The sequence below is a fragment of the Scardinius erythrophthalmus genome (genome assembly GCF_964197995.2).
Source record: "Scardinius erythrophthalmus genome assembly, chromosome: 13".
Taxonomy (NCBI): Eukaryota; Metazoa; Chordata; class Actinopteri; order Cypriniformes; family Leuciscidae; genus Scardinius; species Scardinius erythrophthalmus.
The window spans coordinates 18,153,173-18,168,311 of NC_138233.1; the positions used below are offsets into that span (position 1 = coordinate 18,153,173).

The window sequence follows — 15,139 nt, forward strand, 5'->3', positions numbered from 1 at the left end:
ACAACTTTTGATGAGTTTGAAATGTCTCTTCTGACTTAAAATGGTCTTTTACTGTTACAAACTGCTCCGAGACACGAAGGTTGAGATCCAAATACAGCTTTAATTAAGGGGCAATCCAGACACGTAATCAAATATACAGGCAATAGGTCAAAACACAGGTAGGCCGTCCAAACAAACAAACAAAACAGGCACGGGTCAGAGGCAAAAGAGTAATCCATGGAACAGGCAAGAAATCCAAAAACCAAGAGACATGAAACTAGGGAAAACGCTTGGAAATGAAGTGCAACAACATACAAAACTTCACAGTGAGTGAATGAGTGAACATGGTATAAATGGGCTGAGACTAACAGGGTAATGAGACACAGGTGAATGCAATCAGTGATGATGAGTCCGGGCAGTGAGTTATGGGAAATGTAGTTTGTGAGGAAGTGATAATAGTCTGGTGTGGAGTGCCCTCTGGTGGCTCTCAAGGGCACTCCAGCTGGTGACCGTTACATTTACATTCAGAAACAACGGAAAAATAGACCGTTACAATGAACAATAGCAACAAACTTTATCAACACTATTGTAGGTTATACTGATATCTTGCATTCTAAAGAACAGTCAGAAATATTAAGAATGTCTAGTTTCCAATATCATAATTGACAGTTTGTGGCATTCTACCTTATACTTCTTTATATTTTATAAATAATTAAGTTAATTTACGTTAGTGTAAATTGCAGGTTAAATTTTTCACGAAGATAATGCAATGTGTTTATTAAACATAAAGATAAGAACCGCCCACCATTGTTTTTTATACCAAAATGCTGAATATATGAAAAGTTGGCACTTTTAACAGTGGTTTTAACCGCTCCCGCTCCCTTCCACTAGATGGGGCGTGACGTCATAAGAGGAACTCACTAGTAGAGTTACCGGCATAGTCATAGCTATAGATGCGCCTTACATAACTACAGAAAAGTTGGTTGTATGTTTTATTTGATAAAAAAATTATGGATAAAATAACTCAACTGTAAACATACTCGTGTGTGCTGACTTCAAAGGGACCGTGATCCTGCCTGAAATGAGAATAAGCTTTTCACAAAACAAACGGTTTCAGGCACGTCAGATCAGCCGGTCGCGGGTCGAGCTGCTCCACTAAACTAAACGCGTTCACCTCACGGCAGCACATAATCTCCACTGCTGATAGCCCACACAAACACAGTGATGGGGACATCGATCTCTCTTTTTCTTTTCTGACAATAAACATCGCTAATTAAATCATGAGAAATAGCGTGGATTGAGGAAGTGTATTACAAGACGTTTGAGGCGTCGATGAGACTAGCGATTGGTGCCTGTGCAGTGTGTGCATCTCTACAGCTCTGATTTGGACTGACACCATGTAAGTAAATAATGTTTTCAGTCGTTGTCCCTCCTTGCTATTCTACATGACGGCAAACTTTTGAAAAGACTGGCTTGTTCCCTTATATCCTTCCCTTATATATCCGGGTTAAGTTTGCACCAGGCTAGCCTAAACTAGCTCTAACGTAGCTAACTTTACTCGCCGACACCTGGCCAACCCTCCACTCATTCTCCTCACACCAAGCATTAATAACTCTTTGAGTGTCATGGGTCTTGGCAATTTCCGCCCCTCTCTCACGTCTGACCGGTTAAAAATTGTAGGGCTGTGGTCCATAAAGAATTTGATGGTTTCCCACATCCTCAGTCGTTCTCCAAATAGCCTTAATACAGTAGGAATCTAGCAGAGTATGGGTTGCGAGTTCCTCTTATGACGTCATCACCAGTTACTGAAAAAACACGCTACCTTTGAAGAAACCCCAATAAATGTTATTTTAACGCATTTTAAGACAGAAATAATGAAATATATACATATAGAGCACTTTAATTTACACATTAATTGGCTGTGGTGGTTAACCTGTAACTTACACTTTAAAGTGTAAAAATACAGTTGTTACAGTGTAATTATAACTTTTGTTACAGTTAAATAAGTGCAATTAAGTGTAATGAACCAATGACAACACAGAACACATGGCAGAATCACATGAGTGCCAGGGAATCACATGACAAGACAAAAAACATGACTGACATGAAACATGAACCAAACCCAAAACAACCTGTGACAATCAGCATGATGAATAAATTATATTAACTGGAATACGCTGTATACTGAAAGGGAGCAGAGAATATGACTGATCGTGAAGCTGTCCATAACTTATAGCGCAAGTTTACACACTCTCGCAAACACTCCCATTAATGCGACATGAATCTTTTGCATCAAATCTGCACTTTGTAGTTTAGATGGGAGAATTCGCGAGTTTCATTCAGAATTCAGAGAGCTTGCGCGCTGAACAAAACTCTTCATTGCAACAATGAGTAATCTGAACGCATCTGATTGGCAATCACATTCATAAGCCCAACAGAAACGTTTGTGATTGGTCCAAAAATAAATCTGATGGAATGTCGCAGTAAATCGAATGAATGATAAGTATTGTTTGATCGACCAATATTATCACTTAAGCGTATGTTCAATTATATAACAATTTGAAACAAATTTTCATGACTTTTCCAAAACTTTCTGAGTTTATTTATTCTTCCAAAACTTTTCCAGGACTGGAAATTGCTATTTTAAAATTCTATGACTTTTCCAGGTTTTTCATGAACGTACAAACCTTGAATGTGCAAAATTTAACAGTGACTGTTGGTAATAGTAGTTATTGGGGGGTAAATGTATTCTCAGTGCAGAGGTATGACAGTGATGAAGTATTCCTTTCCTCCCAGCTGGCTTGGCAGCATTGCTAACACCTGGATGATCAAACTCTTAACTGGGTCATCTCCACGGGGAACAGCACAAGTGGCCACTTACCTCATTAGAGATCCCTCTCATTTTTGAGCCTTCATGTTCATCTCTCTTTTCCCCTTCCACAACACTGTATTGACAGTCAAAAGCAAGTTGTAAAATAAAGGGGAAAAGGGGAAATAAGTTGTAAGGATTCTGAAATCAGCCTAATACTGTTGCAGAACAGAGTGTGAGTAGCAGGCAGACAAACAGACGAAAACTCAGAAGATGAATATCATTCCAACACAAGTTTAATAAATCCATGCAGGCAAGATAATCCAATAAGGGCAGATAAACACACCTAATGGGAACGTGACTGAACAGAGAATGAATGTGGGGGTTCAACTTATTCAGCAACGTTTCTCTATTTACAACATGCTCTATTTTTCTTTATTTTTCTCATCGAGACATGCATGAGTGAGTGGCGTATGTATGCATTTTCCACAGAAAACCATCCTGAAAGGTCTAAAATATAAACATTTATAGTAGGCTTACAATAGCGAATCACATTTTGATTCATTATTTAAATTTTGAACAAAAAAGTTACATAGTGAACCTATAATATTGCTTCTAATTATTAGTGAGTGAGTGTGTGTGTGTGTGTGTGTGTGTGTGTGTGTGTGTGTGTGTGTGTGTGTGTTTGTGTGTGTGTGTGTGTGTGTGTGTGTGTGTGTGTGTGTGTGTGTGTGTGTGTGTGTGTGTGTGTGTGTGAACTCACCAATACCCACCTAAATGTGAAGTTAGTCCTGGTGTGACTGTCTGTAGGCTATATTGTGTTTTATGCAAACTGTGTGAAAAATATGAAATCTTCATACTAATCTTCATATACTATTGGCCATTTTAAGAGGAATAATAGAAGACCTACTGTACCTCAAACCATTAGGGGCTTTCGCACCGGAGGAACCTTTTCGAACATGGAAAATAGTGATAGATGGGCCTCTTAACCTTTATTCTGAGGAGAAAATCCAACGCAACTTTGAGGGGACCAAGCCAACATGATTTCTGCTCAGCAACACTGGACATCAACCACACGGCATACGCTACTAACTTTTCATTACTGTCTACTTTCTATGTATAATAGTTCTATCAAATAACATATTAGACAGGACTGTAAGACAGATCGTAAACTAATGAACAGGGAGAATGCGAGCACTGTTTGTTTGCTCAGGCTCTGGGCGCCGTCAAAATAAAAGTCACAACAACAAGTGCGGCTTACGTCACTTCAGAGTTCCTACTGGTGGTGCGAACGCAACCAGAAAACGTTCCTAGGGGAACCACCCTGGTGGTTAGTTCCTAGAACTATCCGGTGTGAAAGCCTCTATTGTTAGTATGGAACAAGTAAGGAATAATTGACGACGGGCCATTGAATTATTGGACGTTACACCTCGGGTGTGCATTATTTTTCTAATAATTCTTTGGACCGGAGTCAATTCAATTACCACACCTCAAAACATTGTTCAAATGTTGTATTTCAAGACGTTTGTCAGGTATTGTCCTTAAAACGCTCATGTGTGTGGGACTAATTTCTTACGCATCTCATCCCAAGCCTCCGTTGCTAATTCCAAAACGTAATTTTAGAGCTAGTAACAGAGACTTGAGCCACTGGTAACAGTCTAATGCAGTTACACGAGAGAGAGAGAGAGAGAGAGAGAGAGAGAGAGAGAGAGAGAGAGAGAGAGAGAGAGAGAGGTTGAGCGTGTGTGAATTACCTCAATCTGTGCGTCTAATAACGAAACTACGTTTATCTGCATATAGTGAGAAACGTCATGTAGCTTTTAAGTTGCTAAACTATTTTACTGATAGAATTGTCAGAGCAGTGCTAACAACACGCGAGTTTGTGTCTGTACTGTATGTGTGTGCATTTGAGTGGGAGAGAGAGAAAAAGATTAGCAATTATTCATAATAACTAATAAATGCATAATACATACAAAAAACTTGGAAATAATTTGCCATTTTTATTGTTTTTGCTTGGTCAGTGGTAGAGATGCGCGGTTGGCGGTTACAGCCGCGGATTGGGCGGATGACGTGATGAAAAATGTTATTTTAATTAAATTCGGGCGGGTGGCGGGCGGTTGAACCAATCAAATGAAAAATATATGTATACACCAATCAGTGGATGGCAGGCGGGTGTGGTTTTGAAAATTGGTCAAAAACGTTGGTGCGGATGGATGGCGGACGGATGATGAGTTTTGTGATGAAATAATAGCCCATCCACGCATCTCTAGTCAGTGGGTTTTGGTTCTTTTGCTGTTGTAGGCTGTAATGACCTTTGAAATAAATAAAATAATTTGGTGAAGTGATATGGAACTGTAATGCGGTAAAGACCTACCTGGAACTACTTTTCCCTAAAAAATAATTGCACCTTAGAACATTGATCAACCAATAAGAATCAAGCCCCGTATAAGCAATCAGAATCCCTTCCTTCTTTTAAAACTTGAGTTCTAGAGGTTGATCAAAGGCTCGCAGAGATGAGGAGCGATGTGGAGCTTTTCTTTGTCCTCTCTCTCTCTTTCTCTCTCTCTGCCTCTCCTTCTCTCAGGGGCTTTTGAGGATGATAAATAATGGAAGTCATATGTAGCCTAGGGCTACACAGAACACAGCATCTGTGAAATCAAGATTCCCAGTTCAAAAGATTAAAATGTGGAAAACACACCAACATTAATGACTGTGTGCATCAGTGTGCGCATGCGTCTTTTTCACATGCTATTACAATCAACCTGTGAATGTTTTGACTATATTGTTGATTAGCCTATAGATTAATTCATCGACTGGGATTGTGAAATGTGATTAGCTACGTCAATCTTATTCTTCAAAAGACAGTTCCATTATCTTTGGATGCCATGGAAAACCTTTCTTTCTTTCAGTGGTTTCTGAACTCCATGCTTAGTGTAAAGCCAGTCCAGATTTTTTTCTTGACCCTTGTGGCCATTCCATGTACTGCAACAGCAATCTTTATCAACACTATAACAAATGATCAACTTCTGTCTTTTTAAAGAACATTCAAATAACTGGAAACAATACTGTACTAATAATAACACTAATATCATCTGTGGTATATGTCAGAAGCTAGTAAGTAGCAATAAAGCACATGAGACAGGAGTAGCAAACTTCATCCATCTTGTTTAGGCCTACTCTTCAATTCCCTTCTCACAAACATAGTAGTCACAATATAATTCACTGACAAACACATTATCATTCCTATCCATTGTGTTATAATTCTACTAATTGGAGAGGAGATCATTGGAAAGAGCTGGAAAGTGCTTGAATCACTCAGGTTAGTATAACATTTTAAGCAACAAAGTCTACTTTTCAGTTTCTGACTTTAGTAGGCTATCTTCTAAGTGAACAGTATCAAATTTTGTTGTTTAAACTTGGGTAAACAATTACGCTTATTTCTTTTCGAATAATGTGAATAATTTCCAAAAAATGAAAAGTATTTTAAAGTCCAACTGAAATCAAAATTGACCCTATTTACTTTGTTAGCGCATATTACTAGTCTTGTGGTGAAAAATTAATCCGTGCAAGTTAATACACAGAAAAAAATTGTTTTCCGTCGTAATCTTTAATCAAAGTCTGAAAAGTTACTTCCGGTCTGGAATGGCGTTCCTTCTCTGATGATGTAGGTTTGACGGCTTGGGTTGGGAAACGCTTAACTCCCCTCAAACCGTTAGTCTGTAATTAGCAAGAGATGGAGAGGAGGAGCGCTAGAGTAAAATCCTGCCCTCTGTTCAATATTCCTTTTCACTGGGAAATACGTCACAACACTGGAGAAAAGTCGTTTGCAACTTCCGGTTCACGCGGACTTGAAGTATTTAAGTTTATTTTTATTTTTTTTTAAATATATTAGTTCACCCCCAAGAGACAATTAGCCTACATTTAAATTCTAGAAGAGGAAATCTATTTAAAACTCCCTCTTTTCACCCTAAATCTTATTCGTAGCAGATTTCTAAACTTAAAAAGTGTGAGGAAAACATCACAGCTTTGTTCAAAGAGAAAGAGAAAGAAATCCTCAAACAGGTGGTCTAACTTGAAGGCACTCAGTGAGACATACTGCCACTCAGAGGACATGGGCAAAACTGGGCTTTGTTCATCTATTGATCGCAGGGGCGTTGCTAGAATGTTCACAAGAGTCAGTTGAATGTTGTCTTTTAAAGGTTGTTATTGATCGTTGAACACCACTAGATTTATTATCCACATTATACGATAGGACATATGTTTACATAGTTTGACAGGCTGCGGAGTGTATTTGTATGTGCATGCTGATGGGTGAATATGCAGAGGTTAACCTCCATTTTTTAAATCTTCATGTTTTCTCTTGTAAGCAGAATATGAATCACATTTTTCCTGAAGTGACACTGTGTTTTGTGTGTGTAGGTGTGCGCTCTGACATTTTAAACAGAGCTGAGGATGTGTGGTGATGTGGGAGGCTGTGTCACTTTCTTTTTTTTTCTTCACCCACACCATCATCTACACAGTCGAACCATGTCTGGGTAACCATTGTGGAATCCCTGTTGCATAGCAACACATCTCCAACACATTCCAGACAAGTGTTACTTCTGTTTTGCAGCTGCCATATTCAAGTCTCTCCTCGGTATCGCTCGTTCTTTCACCGTAGGCATGATTAAATGCTGAGCACTTTAACAAGAAAACATTAAGACCTTAGTTCACCACAAATTTCATTATGTCAATCAAATATCATGAATGGCATTTAAGGCACATTGATTGCACTTGCAAGTGTGGTAAGTGACCATGTTGTGAATAACTGCGCAATTGATCTCATTCTTTCTAATACTGACTGAAGTTGATTTATATCAAGATAGGCATGTGTTCTCATAGGGAGACTGTCAATCAGTTTGAGAGAGCCAGAGAGTGCTCATCAGATATCATCATGGTGAAGAAGAAAGGTGATGAAGATAAGTGGTGAAATGTTTAAAATAATCAGATGTGTAGTTGTCACTAATGACCTCTGGGGTTCACATAAACATTTGCATGTGCATTAATTTGAGTGTGTGACAGCAGTCTATCTATCTATCTATCTATCTATCTATCTATCTATCTATCTATCTATCTATCTATCTATCTATCTATCTATCTATCTATCTATCTATCTATCTATCTATCTATCTATCTATCTATCTATCTATCTATCTATCTATCTATCTATCTATCTATCTATCTATCTATCATGTTTTTAATTTCTTACTGTGGGTGATCTGAACGTGGTTATATCATAATTGTATTATTGTTTTGTCCCCCACAGTGGTGTCAGTGTTATTTTTGTATTATTGCGACAGTATTTGTTTTTATTAAAATTTTGAATTCTTTTTCATTTTACTGTAAAGCATTAGTAATTTTGATGTGTGTTTTTTGTCATTTGTTTTTCTCAGACACTTTGGTACATATATATATATATATATATATATATATATATATATATATATATATATATATATATATATATATATATATATATATATATATATTATATATATATATATATATATATATATATATATATATATATATATAGTTTTTATCTTTTTTTTTATTTTATTTGAAATGGAAGTGCTTTCTCCAGCTCTGCTCACAAACTGTCTGTGGGTTTGCTGTCAGATTCAATATTAAATCCCCCATCCTTAAATAACAGCCACTTAGCAAAGCATGCATTACACTGTGACACAATCAAAACAATCCAAGTTGAAATGTGCCACGCAAACTATAGGGATCAAACTGGAACGATCAGGTGCCTTATGATCAGGTGATACAGGTGTCTCTCTTTTAAGTCGCTTGTTTTGTAGTCACAGTAACTGAGCAAACCAGTTTTCTGATCATCATCATTGACTTGGATGGTTATGTTGATGCATTCATTTAACATAAAAAAATTGTGGAAGATCAGATGTTTTTAAAAGCTTATTTTTTTTAAAAATTGTCTTTTTGTACAGGGACGGGGATGTGAGTAAGTTAATGTATGTTTTTAAAGTACACTATACAATTTTTTTATACTTTTATTCAGCGAGGATGCATTAAATTGCTAAAATATGACAGTAAAGAATTTTCCATTATTACAAAACATATAGTTCAAATAAATACTTTCTTATTAGAGTGATGTATGAAGGATCATGTGACACTGAAGAATGGCTGCTGAAAATAAATGCTGAATAAAGTACATTTTTTTTAAGTATATTAAAATAGAAAAGAGTTTTAAATTGTAATAATAGTTCACAATATTATACTGTATTTTGATTAAATAAATGCAGCCTTGTTGAGCAGAAGAGACTTTAAAGAAACCAAACATTAAAAAATCTTACCAACCCCAAGCTTTTGAATGGTAGTGTGCATGTACATCAAGTACTTTTATCTTAAAGAAAATGTGATTTCTCATGATATGGCAACTTTAATTCTAAGGTATGTTCTAAAACATTTTTTGGTAAAAAATATAAATATTTTAAATCCTATAATAAAATGTGTTGTGTCACGTTGCTTTCAATTTTGCTCAAAAGCACAGTTTGTATTCAACAATCTTTCTTTAGTTCTGCACCAACCTTGACATTTTTGTATCTAATGAGTCCATTGATTTTCAGTTTTAGTTCTGTCAATATGAAGCAGTGGAGCAGGTAGCAGACAAGGTTTGTGCTTGTGTGAATAATAGCCTTCTGGATATGGATACACACATCACATCCAGGTAACTGACTTGGGCTGTGTTTCCCAAAAGCATTGTGAGCCCAAGTGGATCGTGAGGCCATTGCCACCCAAGCTCTTTACAATCAACTTAGCTCACAATGCTTTTGGGAAACCCAGCCCTGGAATGCAGGAATATTTCATTCTGTTCTTTTATTTCCACTTAAGGCACTCAACATTATTACAATAGTGAGTATTTTATTTTGCTTTGAATGTGCAGTAGTAAAGTGTTTGTGTTTGGTCCTTTGGGTTGGATATTCACGTAGATTTAATTTATATGGGACAGAGGAATATTCTTTCATTAACAATCTCTATTGGTGTATGAAAGGGGATGCATTTTAATAATAAAAAAAATAATAATAAAGGAGGGGGGGGAAACAATTTAGTGGAGTGTGAAGTCGTGATTTGTACACCTGTGCATACCCCTCCCCAAAAAGGATTCTAATGGCCTGAATGAGAATATGGGCAAGGAAATGCTCATTGCTGAGAGCAAGAATTTGGGTTACAGGAACATTCTTGTTCAATTAGCTAGAGAACCATTTATTTTATATTGGGGCACAGTCTCTTTACAGCATGCTAAAAGTGCAGCACAAACAAATTGGCCAAATTAAAATGGCAAGCCATGCAGAAAATCCCTTAATGTCCGGAGGTGAGCCCACCACTGCCTGAAAATGTAGGAGGGGGCTACAAGAAGCTGTGGAGACCGGAGGCGAAAAATAGTTTTATTTGACCTATATTCTTTAAATAATCTTCACCAACAGGTGTAAAATTATGTTGATTCACACGGTTCATCACAAATTAGGCCTATTATTAATCAAAATTAATTAATAAATATTTTATTTATCATTTATTAAATGAGACGTGTGAATGTAGGCCTACGTAACCTTGATTTCAACTTAATTTTCTGTCAAATACATTATTTACAAGTTTAACATGTATATTTAATATACGCAATAGTAGCCTACCTGTACCCCAGACAGGAATACCATGATATTACCACAATACATGGTCAAAAAAACATGATGGCACGGTAGACGTCGGATGATGGTTTATTTTCTAGGATAAAGTGTAGCCTACTAGTGCCATCTTGTGGACAGCATGATCTGAATACCCTCCCATTTTTTTATAAATTGTGGTTTAGGACATGAAAGAACGTTGCATTGCAATACATTAACTTTAATTCTTATGTAAAAAAAAAAAAAAAATGGTTTCATTGTTATTTTCATTCATTTAAGGGTTTCTAAGCGGAACCCATGTAAGGCCAAAGTTTTTTTTTTTCCGGAAACACGGAACATTTTTCGTGTGACATCAAAATGGCTGCGCACTAGAGAGTGGTTAAATTCTATTAATAAAAAAAAACTAAGGGTCATGGTATCTCCGTTCGTATTGAAACAACTATAATTTGTCACCAGAATTTAAGGTTTTTTTTATTATTACTTTTTTTGCAGTTGTCAAATGGCTTTGTTCACTGATGTCTGTCGTAGTGTTCGCACTCTGTTAGGTCAATGTCAGAGATCTGCGACTGCAGCGGCGTGGATTCGTTGTCAGTTGTGTAAGTAACTGTAAATATCTTGATCCTTAAAATTATTTTTTTACTCTCTGCTGGATGTGTGTGTTAAACTATACTGGCAACAAAATGGCAGTAGATGTGGAGATACGCAATCTGCTCTCTAAAAAGGAGTATCGTTTGTGTTTGGGATCAGAAGCAAATAAAATAACAACTAACGTTAAAGGAAACAGCTGGAGATTCGATATGTGTGATACAGACGGAAATGTAACCTTCTGTATCATATATTGATTGACTGAATTAGAAGAATGGCTGGAAACTCTCAAGGGATCTGAAGATTTATTTAAAAAATGATGTTCATGATGTGTCTCTTTCCACCAGCTCGGAAATACAGTCAGGCGGCACCTGATCCAGAACCAGTGGTTAGTGATAATGAAGCCATCAATAAAACATTTGTTAACCGAAACCCAAGAAACCTGGAACAGATGGCCCTTGCAGTAAAGGATCGAGGCTGGGCTACAGTGTGGCCCTCTAAAGAGTATTATCACAGGTTTGTAAGCATCCCAATTGTTTGAAATGGCTTAAAGGAATAGATGTAATTAGTAAAACATGCTGAGCACACCCTACTAACAGCATCCTAATAGCATCTTCCAGATACAAACATAGTTGTACACTGTACATGTATATTAAACGTATGCCTTACCTTCCTCAGGTTGGTGTTCAGGCGCACGCAGCATCACATCACAGCTGAGGTGTTCTCAAGCGACTCAATAGTTCCTGTGCTGTCTTGCTCCACGAAGGAGTGGGCATTGAAGCGCGAGCTGGGCTCCACACGGTCTGTAGCGGCTTGCCGTGCCGTAGGTGACGTGCTTGCTCAGCGGTGTCGCGAAGCAGGCATCACACGTATTGTTTATCGTGAGATACCGTGGAAGTTTCGTTCGGAGGCGGTGAGTCATTGAATGCACTTTTGCTTTGAGTCTTCAAATATTATACATTGATGGCTAGTTATTGATATAAGTGCATAGACTGATGTATGCCTTTTCTCCCACTTCAGAATCAGACGTTCTGGACGGCCATGAAAGAGGGTGGTGTCGCGCTTGGTGAACCAAGGCGAAAATTCATTTAAGTTTTTTTTATTATTATTACTATCCTGAATAGTGGCTTCATCTGTAAATATAAATATTCTCATCTTTCAAACTGTGTGTTCATTGAGTCAATTACAGTTCCATGCAGCAATCGGACTATTTGGATAGTCGAGTAATTGATTTTTAGTTTGATTCAAATCTACTAAAAAATTATTCAGTTGCATTTTAATTTTCCAAATGTATTTTAGGCAAGCAAAAGAATGGCATACTGTTTAGTAGTGTCATTTGTACACTACCATGAAAAATTTGGGGTCAGTAACATTTTCTTTTTCTTTTTATATATATAGTCAAGTCAAGTATATTTGTATAGCGCTTTTCACAATACAGATTGTATCAAAGCAGCTTCACAGTATTAAATTAAAATAATACAACAAGGTTTGTTTCTAGTGAAATTCACTGATTGATAGAATTAAATTAAATATTCCCAAAATATCCCCAACTGAGCAAGCCAAAGGCAACAGTGGCAAGGAACCGGAAAAACTCCATCAGGTGACCTAATGGAGAAAAAAAAAAACTTGGGAGAACCCAGGCTTAGTCGGGGGCCAGTTCTCCTCTGGCGTTTATGAACTAGAGGCCGGATTGTAGTTTGAACTGTAAGATTAAAAGTATTATATGAATGCCTGGCTGAAGAGATGCGTCTTTAATCTAGTTTTAAACTGGGAGAGCGAGTCTGAGCAACGAACAGTATCAGGAAGGCTATTCCAGAGTTTTGGAGCTAAATGTGAAAATGCTCTCCCTCCTTCGGTGGATCTGGATATCCTAGGTATGACCAAAAGCCTTGAATTTAGTGATCTTAAAGAGCGCGATGGATTATAGGGCGATAGAAGATCCGTTAAATAGACTGGAGCTAAGCCGTTTAGGGCTTTATAAGTCAGTAGCAATACCTTGTAATTAATACGGAACTTTATAGGTAACCAATGTAGTGATGATAAAATCTGTGTTATATGATCATATTTTCTTGATCTAGTAAGAACTCTAGCGGCTGCATTTTGGACTAACTAGCTTGTTTATTGAGGATGCAGGAAAACCTGCTAATAAAGCATTACAGTAATCTAGTCTCGAGGTCATGAATGCATGAACTAACTTTTCTGCATCAGAAACTGATAGCATGTTACGTAGCTTAGCAATGTTTCTAAGGTGGAAAAAGGCTGTTCTTGTAACATATGAAATATGATTTTCAAAAGACAGGTAACAATCTAATATAACACCCAGGTCTTTTACTGTAGAGGATAAAGTAACAGGACATCCTACTATGTTAAAGTTGTATTGTGAGGTTTTGTGGGAGGTCTTGTCTGGATTTAATAAAAGAAAATTCCGCGCATATATATATATATATATATATAAAAAGAAATCATTACTTTTATTTGACAAGAATGAATTAAACTGATCTAAAATGATAGGAAAGCCATTTATAATGGGACAAAAATGTATTTAAAATAAAGTATTCATAAAATCCTGGGGAAAACATAGCACGATTTCCACAAAAATATTAAGTTAGGCAACTGTTTTCAACTGCCAATAAGAAAATGCTTCTTGAGCATCAAATCAGCATATTAGAATGATTTTTGAAGGATCATGTGACACTGAAGACTGAAGGAGTAATGATGCTGAAAACTCAACTTTTCCATCACAGAAATAAATTATATTCATAAAAATAGAAAACAGTTAAATTGTAAAAATATTTCCACAACATTGCTGCTTTTACTGTATTTTTGCTCAAATAAATGCAGCCTTAATGAGCAAAAAACTTGTTTCAAAAAACATTAAATGACATTTTAAAATAATGTGTGGTACTAAAAATCTGCACTCCATTTGACCAACACAAACAATTAATTATTTGTTACATTTTAAGATGGATGTGCATATGTACTTGCTAGATTGTGATCAATCCACCACCACAGATTTTTGCCAGGATACAATGTGTCCAAAAACAAAACATTTCCACAGTTTATAGCTTAGTTCTATTGTTTCAGTCACATTTGTTCTATTGTTTCTGTCACATTTACTTGATTGCTGATCTTACACTCAGTGCACGTGTCATTTGGATTAAAACAAAAAACATTAACTATTACGTGATTTATGTATAACAAGTGGTTTCTACATTATTACAGGAAGGCGGTACAGTAATCACATTTTCTGTGCGCAAATATCTGAAGCGCACGCCCAGAAAGCTATACCTCCCAGACAGTGCGCAACTAGCCTATTAAATTGAGTTCTCTTTCATATCTTGCGCTTGAACTGACAAATTCACACATAATTATGTTCTATTGTTTGAATCAAAGATATTTCCAGTAATATCTGTAAAACACTAGTTTATATATACTTTTACAGTAGCATTATGAAGAATAGAAATATCTTAAAACCTGAAGCACAAATTGATGCAAAAACAATGACATTGTCAATTAGATGTGTCTCAAGCTCCCATTATAAATTCAATTTAATTTTTAAAGCACAGACAACCTTGTATAACAAATCAAAAAGATACATGTTAAGGTCATAAATAGAAAAAAAGCAACAGCAACTTTGACTTGATATTTAACGCCATCTGATACCAACAATGGAACTGAGTTGCATTAGAATAAAATGATCACTGTTTTTGATGTTGATAAGGCATGGCACATTATACATTAGGTGAGGAAAATCAGCACTTTGAAGGCTGTGGGTTATCATCGATCACGAACACAATTTAAGACATTCTTGTGGAAAATAACTGCAAAACCAGTGGTGTCTCAATACTAAGAACATTCCACAACATTACTTTGGTTTCACAACATTGGCACTTTGTGCAATGACCATACACATTTCAACAAATGTTTTACAGCAGATTGTATATATACTTTATACATACAGGACTCGTGCTTCACAAAGACAGCCTTACATACAGAACAAACAGCATGCATACAGTCATGAGACATCATGCAAAGACACAAATCAACCACCCCTATAGCTAAAGACACATGTATTATGTAGGAGTTA

General features: G+C 36.6%; 1 protein-coding gene and 1 long non-coding RNA gene across 2 annotated transcripts in view; both read left to right on the plus strand.

Annotated features, from left to right (window-relative positions):
• The first annotated feature begins 3,349 nt into the window (after positions 1-3,349).
• LOC308700578 overlaps positions 3,350-15,139 on the plus strand; it is a 248,656-nt gene continuing 236,866 nt past the window's right edge. The window contains exon 1 of the long non-coding RNA XR_014031324.1: positions 3,350-3,429. This is a non-coding gene — a long non-coding RNA (uncharacterized lncRNA). The remainder of the gene's footprint in view (positions 3,430-15,139) is intronic.
• mrpl18 (mitochondrial ribosomal protein L18) lies at positions 10,605-13,212 on the plus strand. The gene is made up of 4 exons (XM_081382241.1): positions 10,605-11,063; positions 11,400-11,568; positions 11,731-11,965; positions 12,073-13,212. The coding sequence occupies exons 1-4, from the start codon at positions 10,967-10,969 to the stop codon at positions 12,142-12,144; spliced, it is 573 nt and encodes a 190-aa protein (XP_081238367.1). The 5' UTR covers positions 10,605-10,966; the 3' UTR covers positions 12,145-13,212.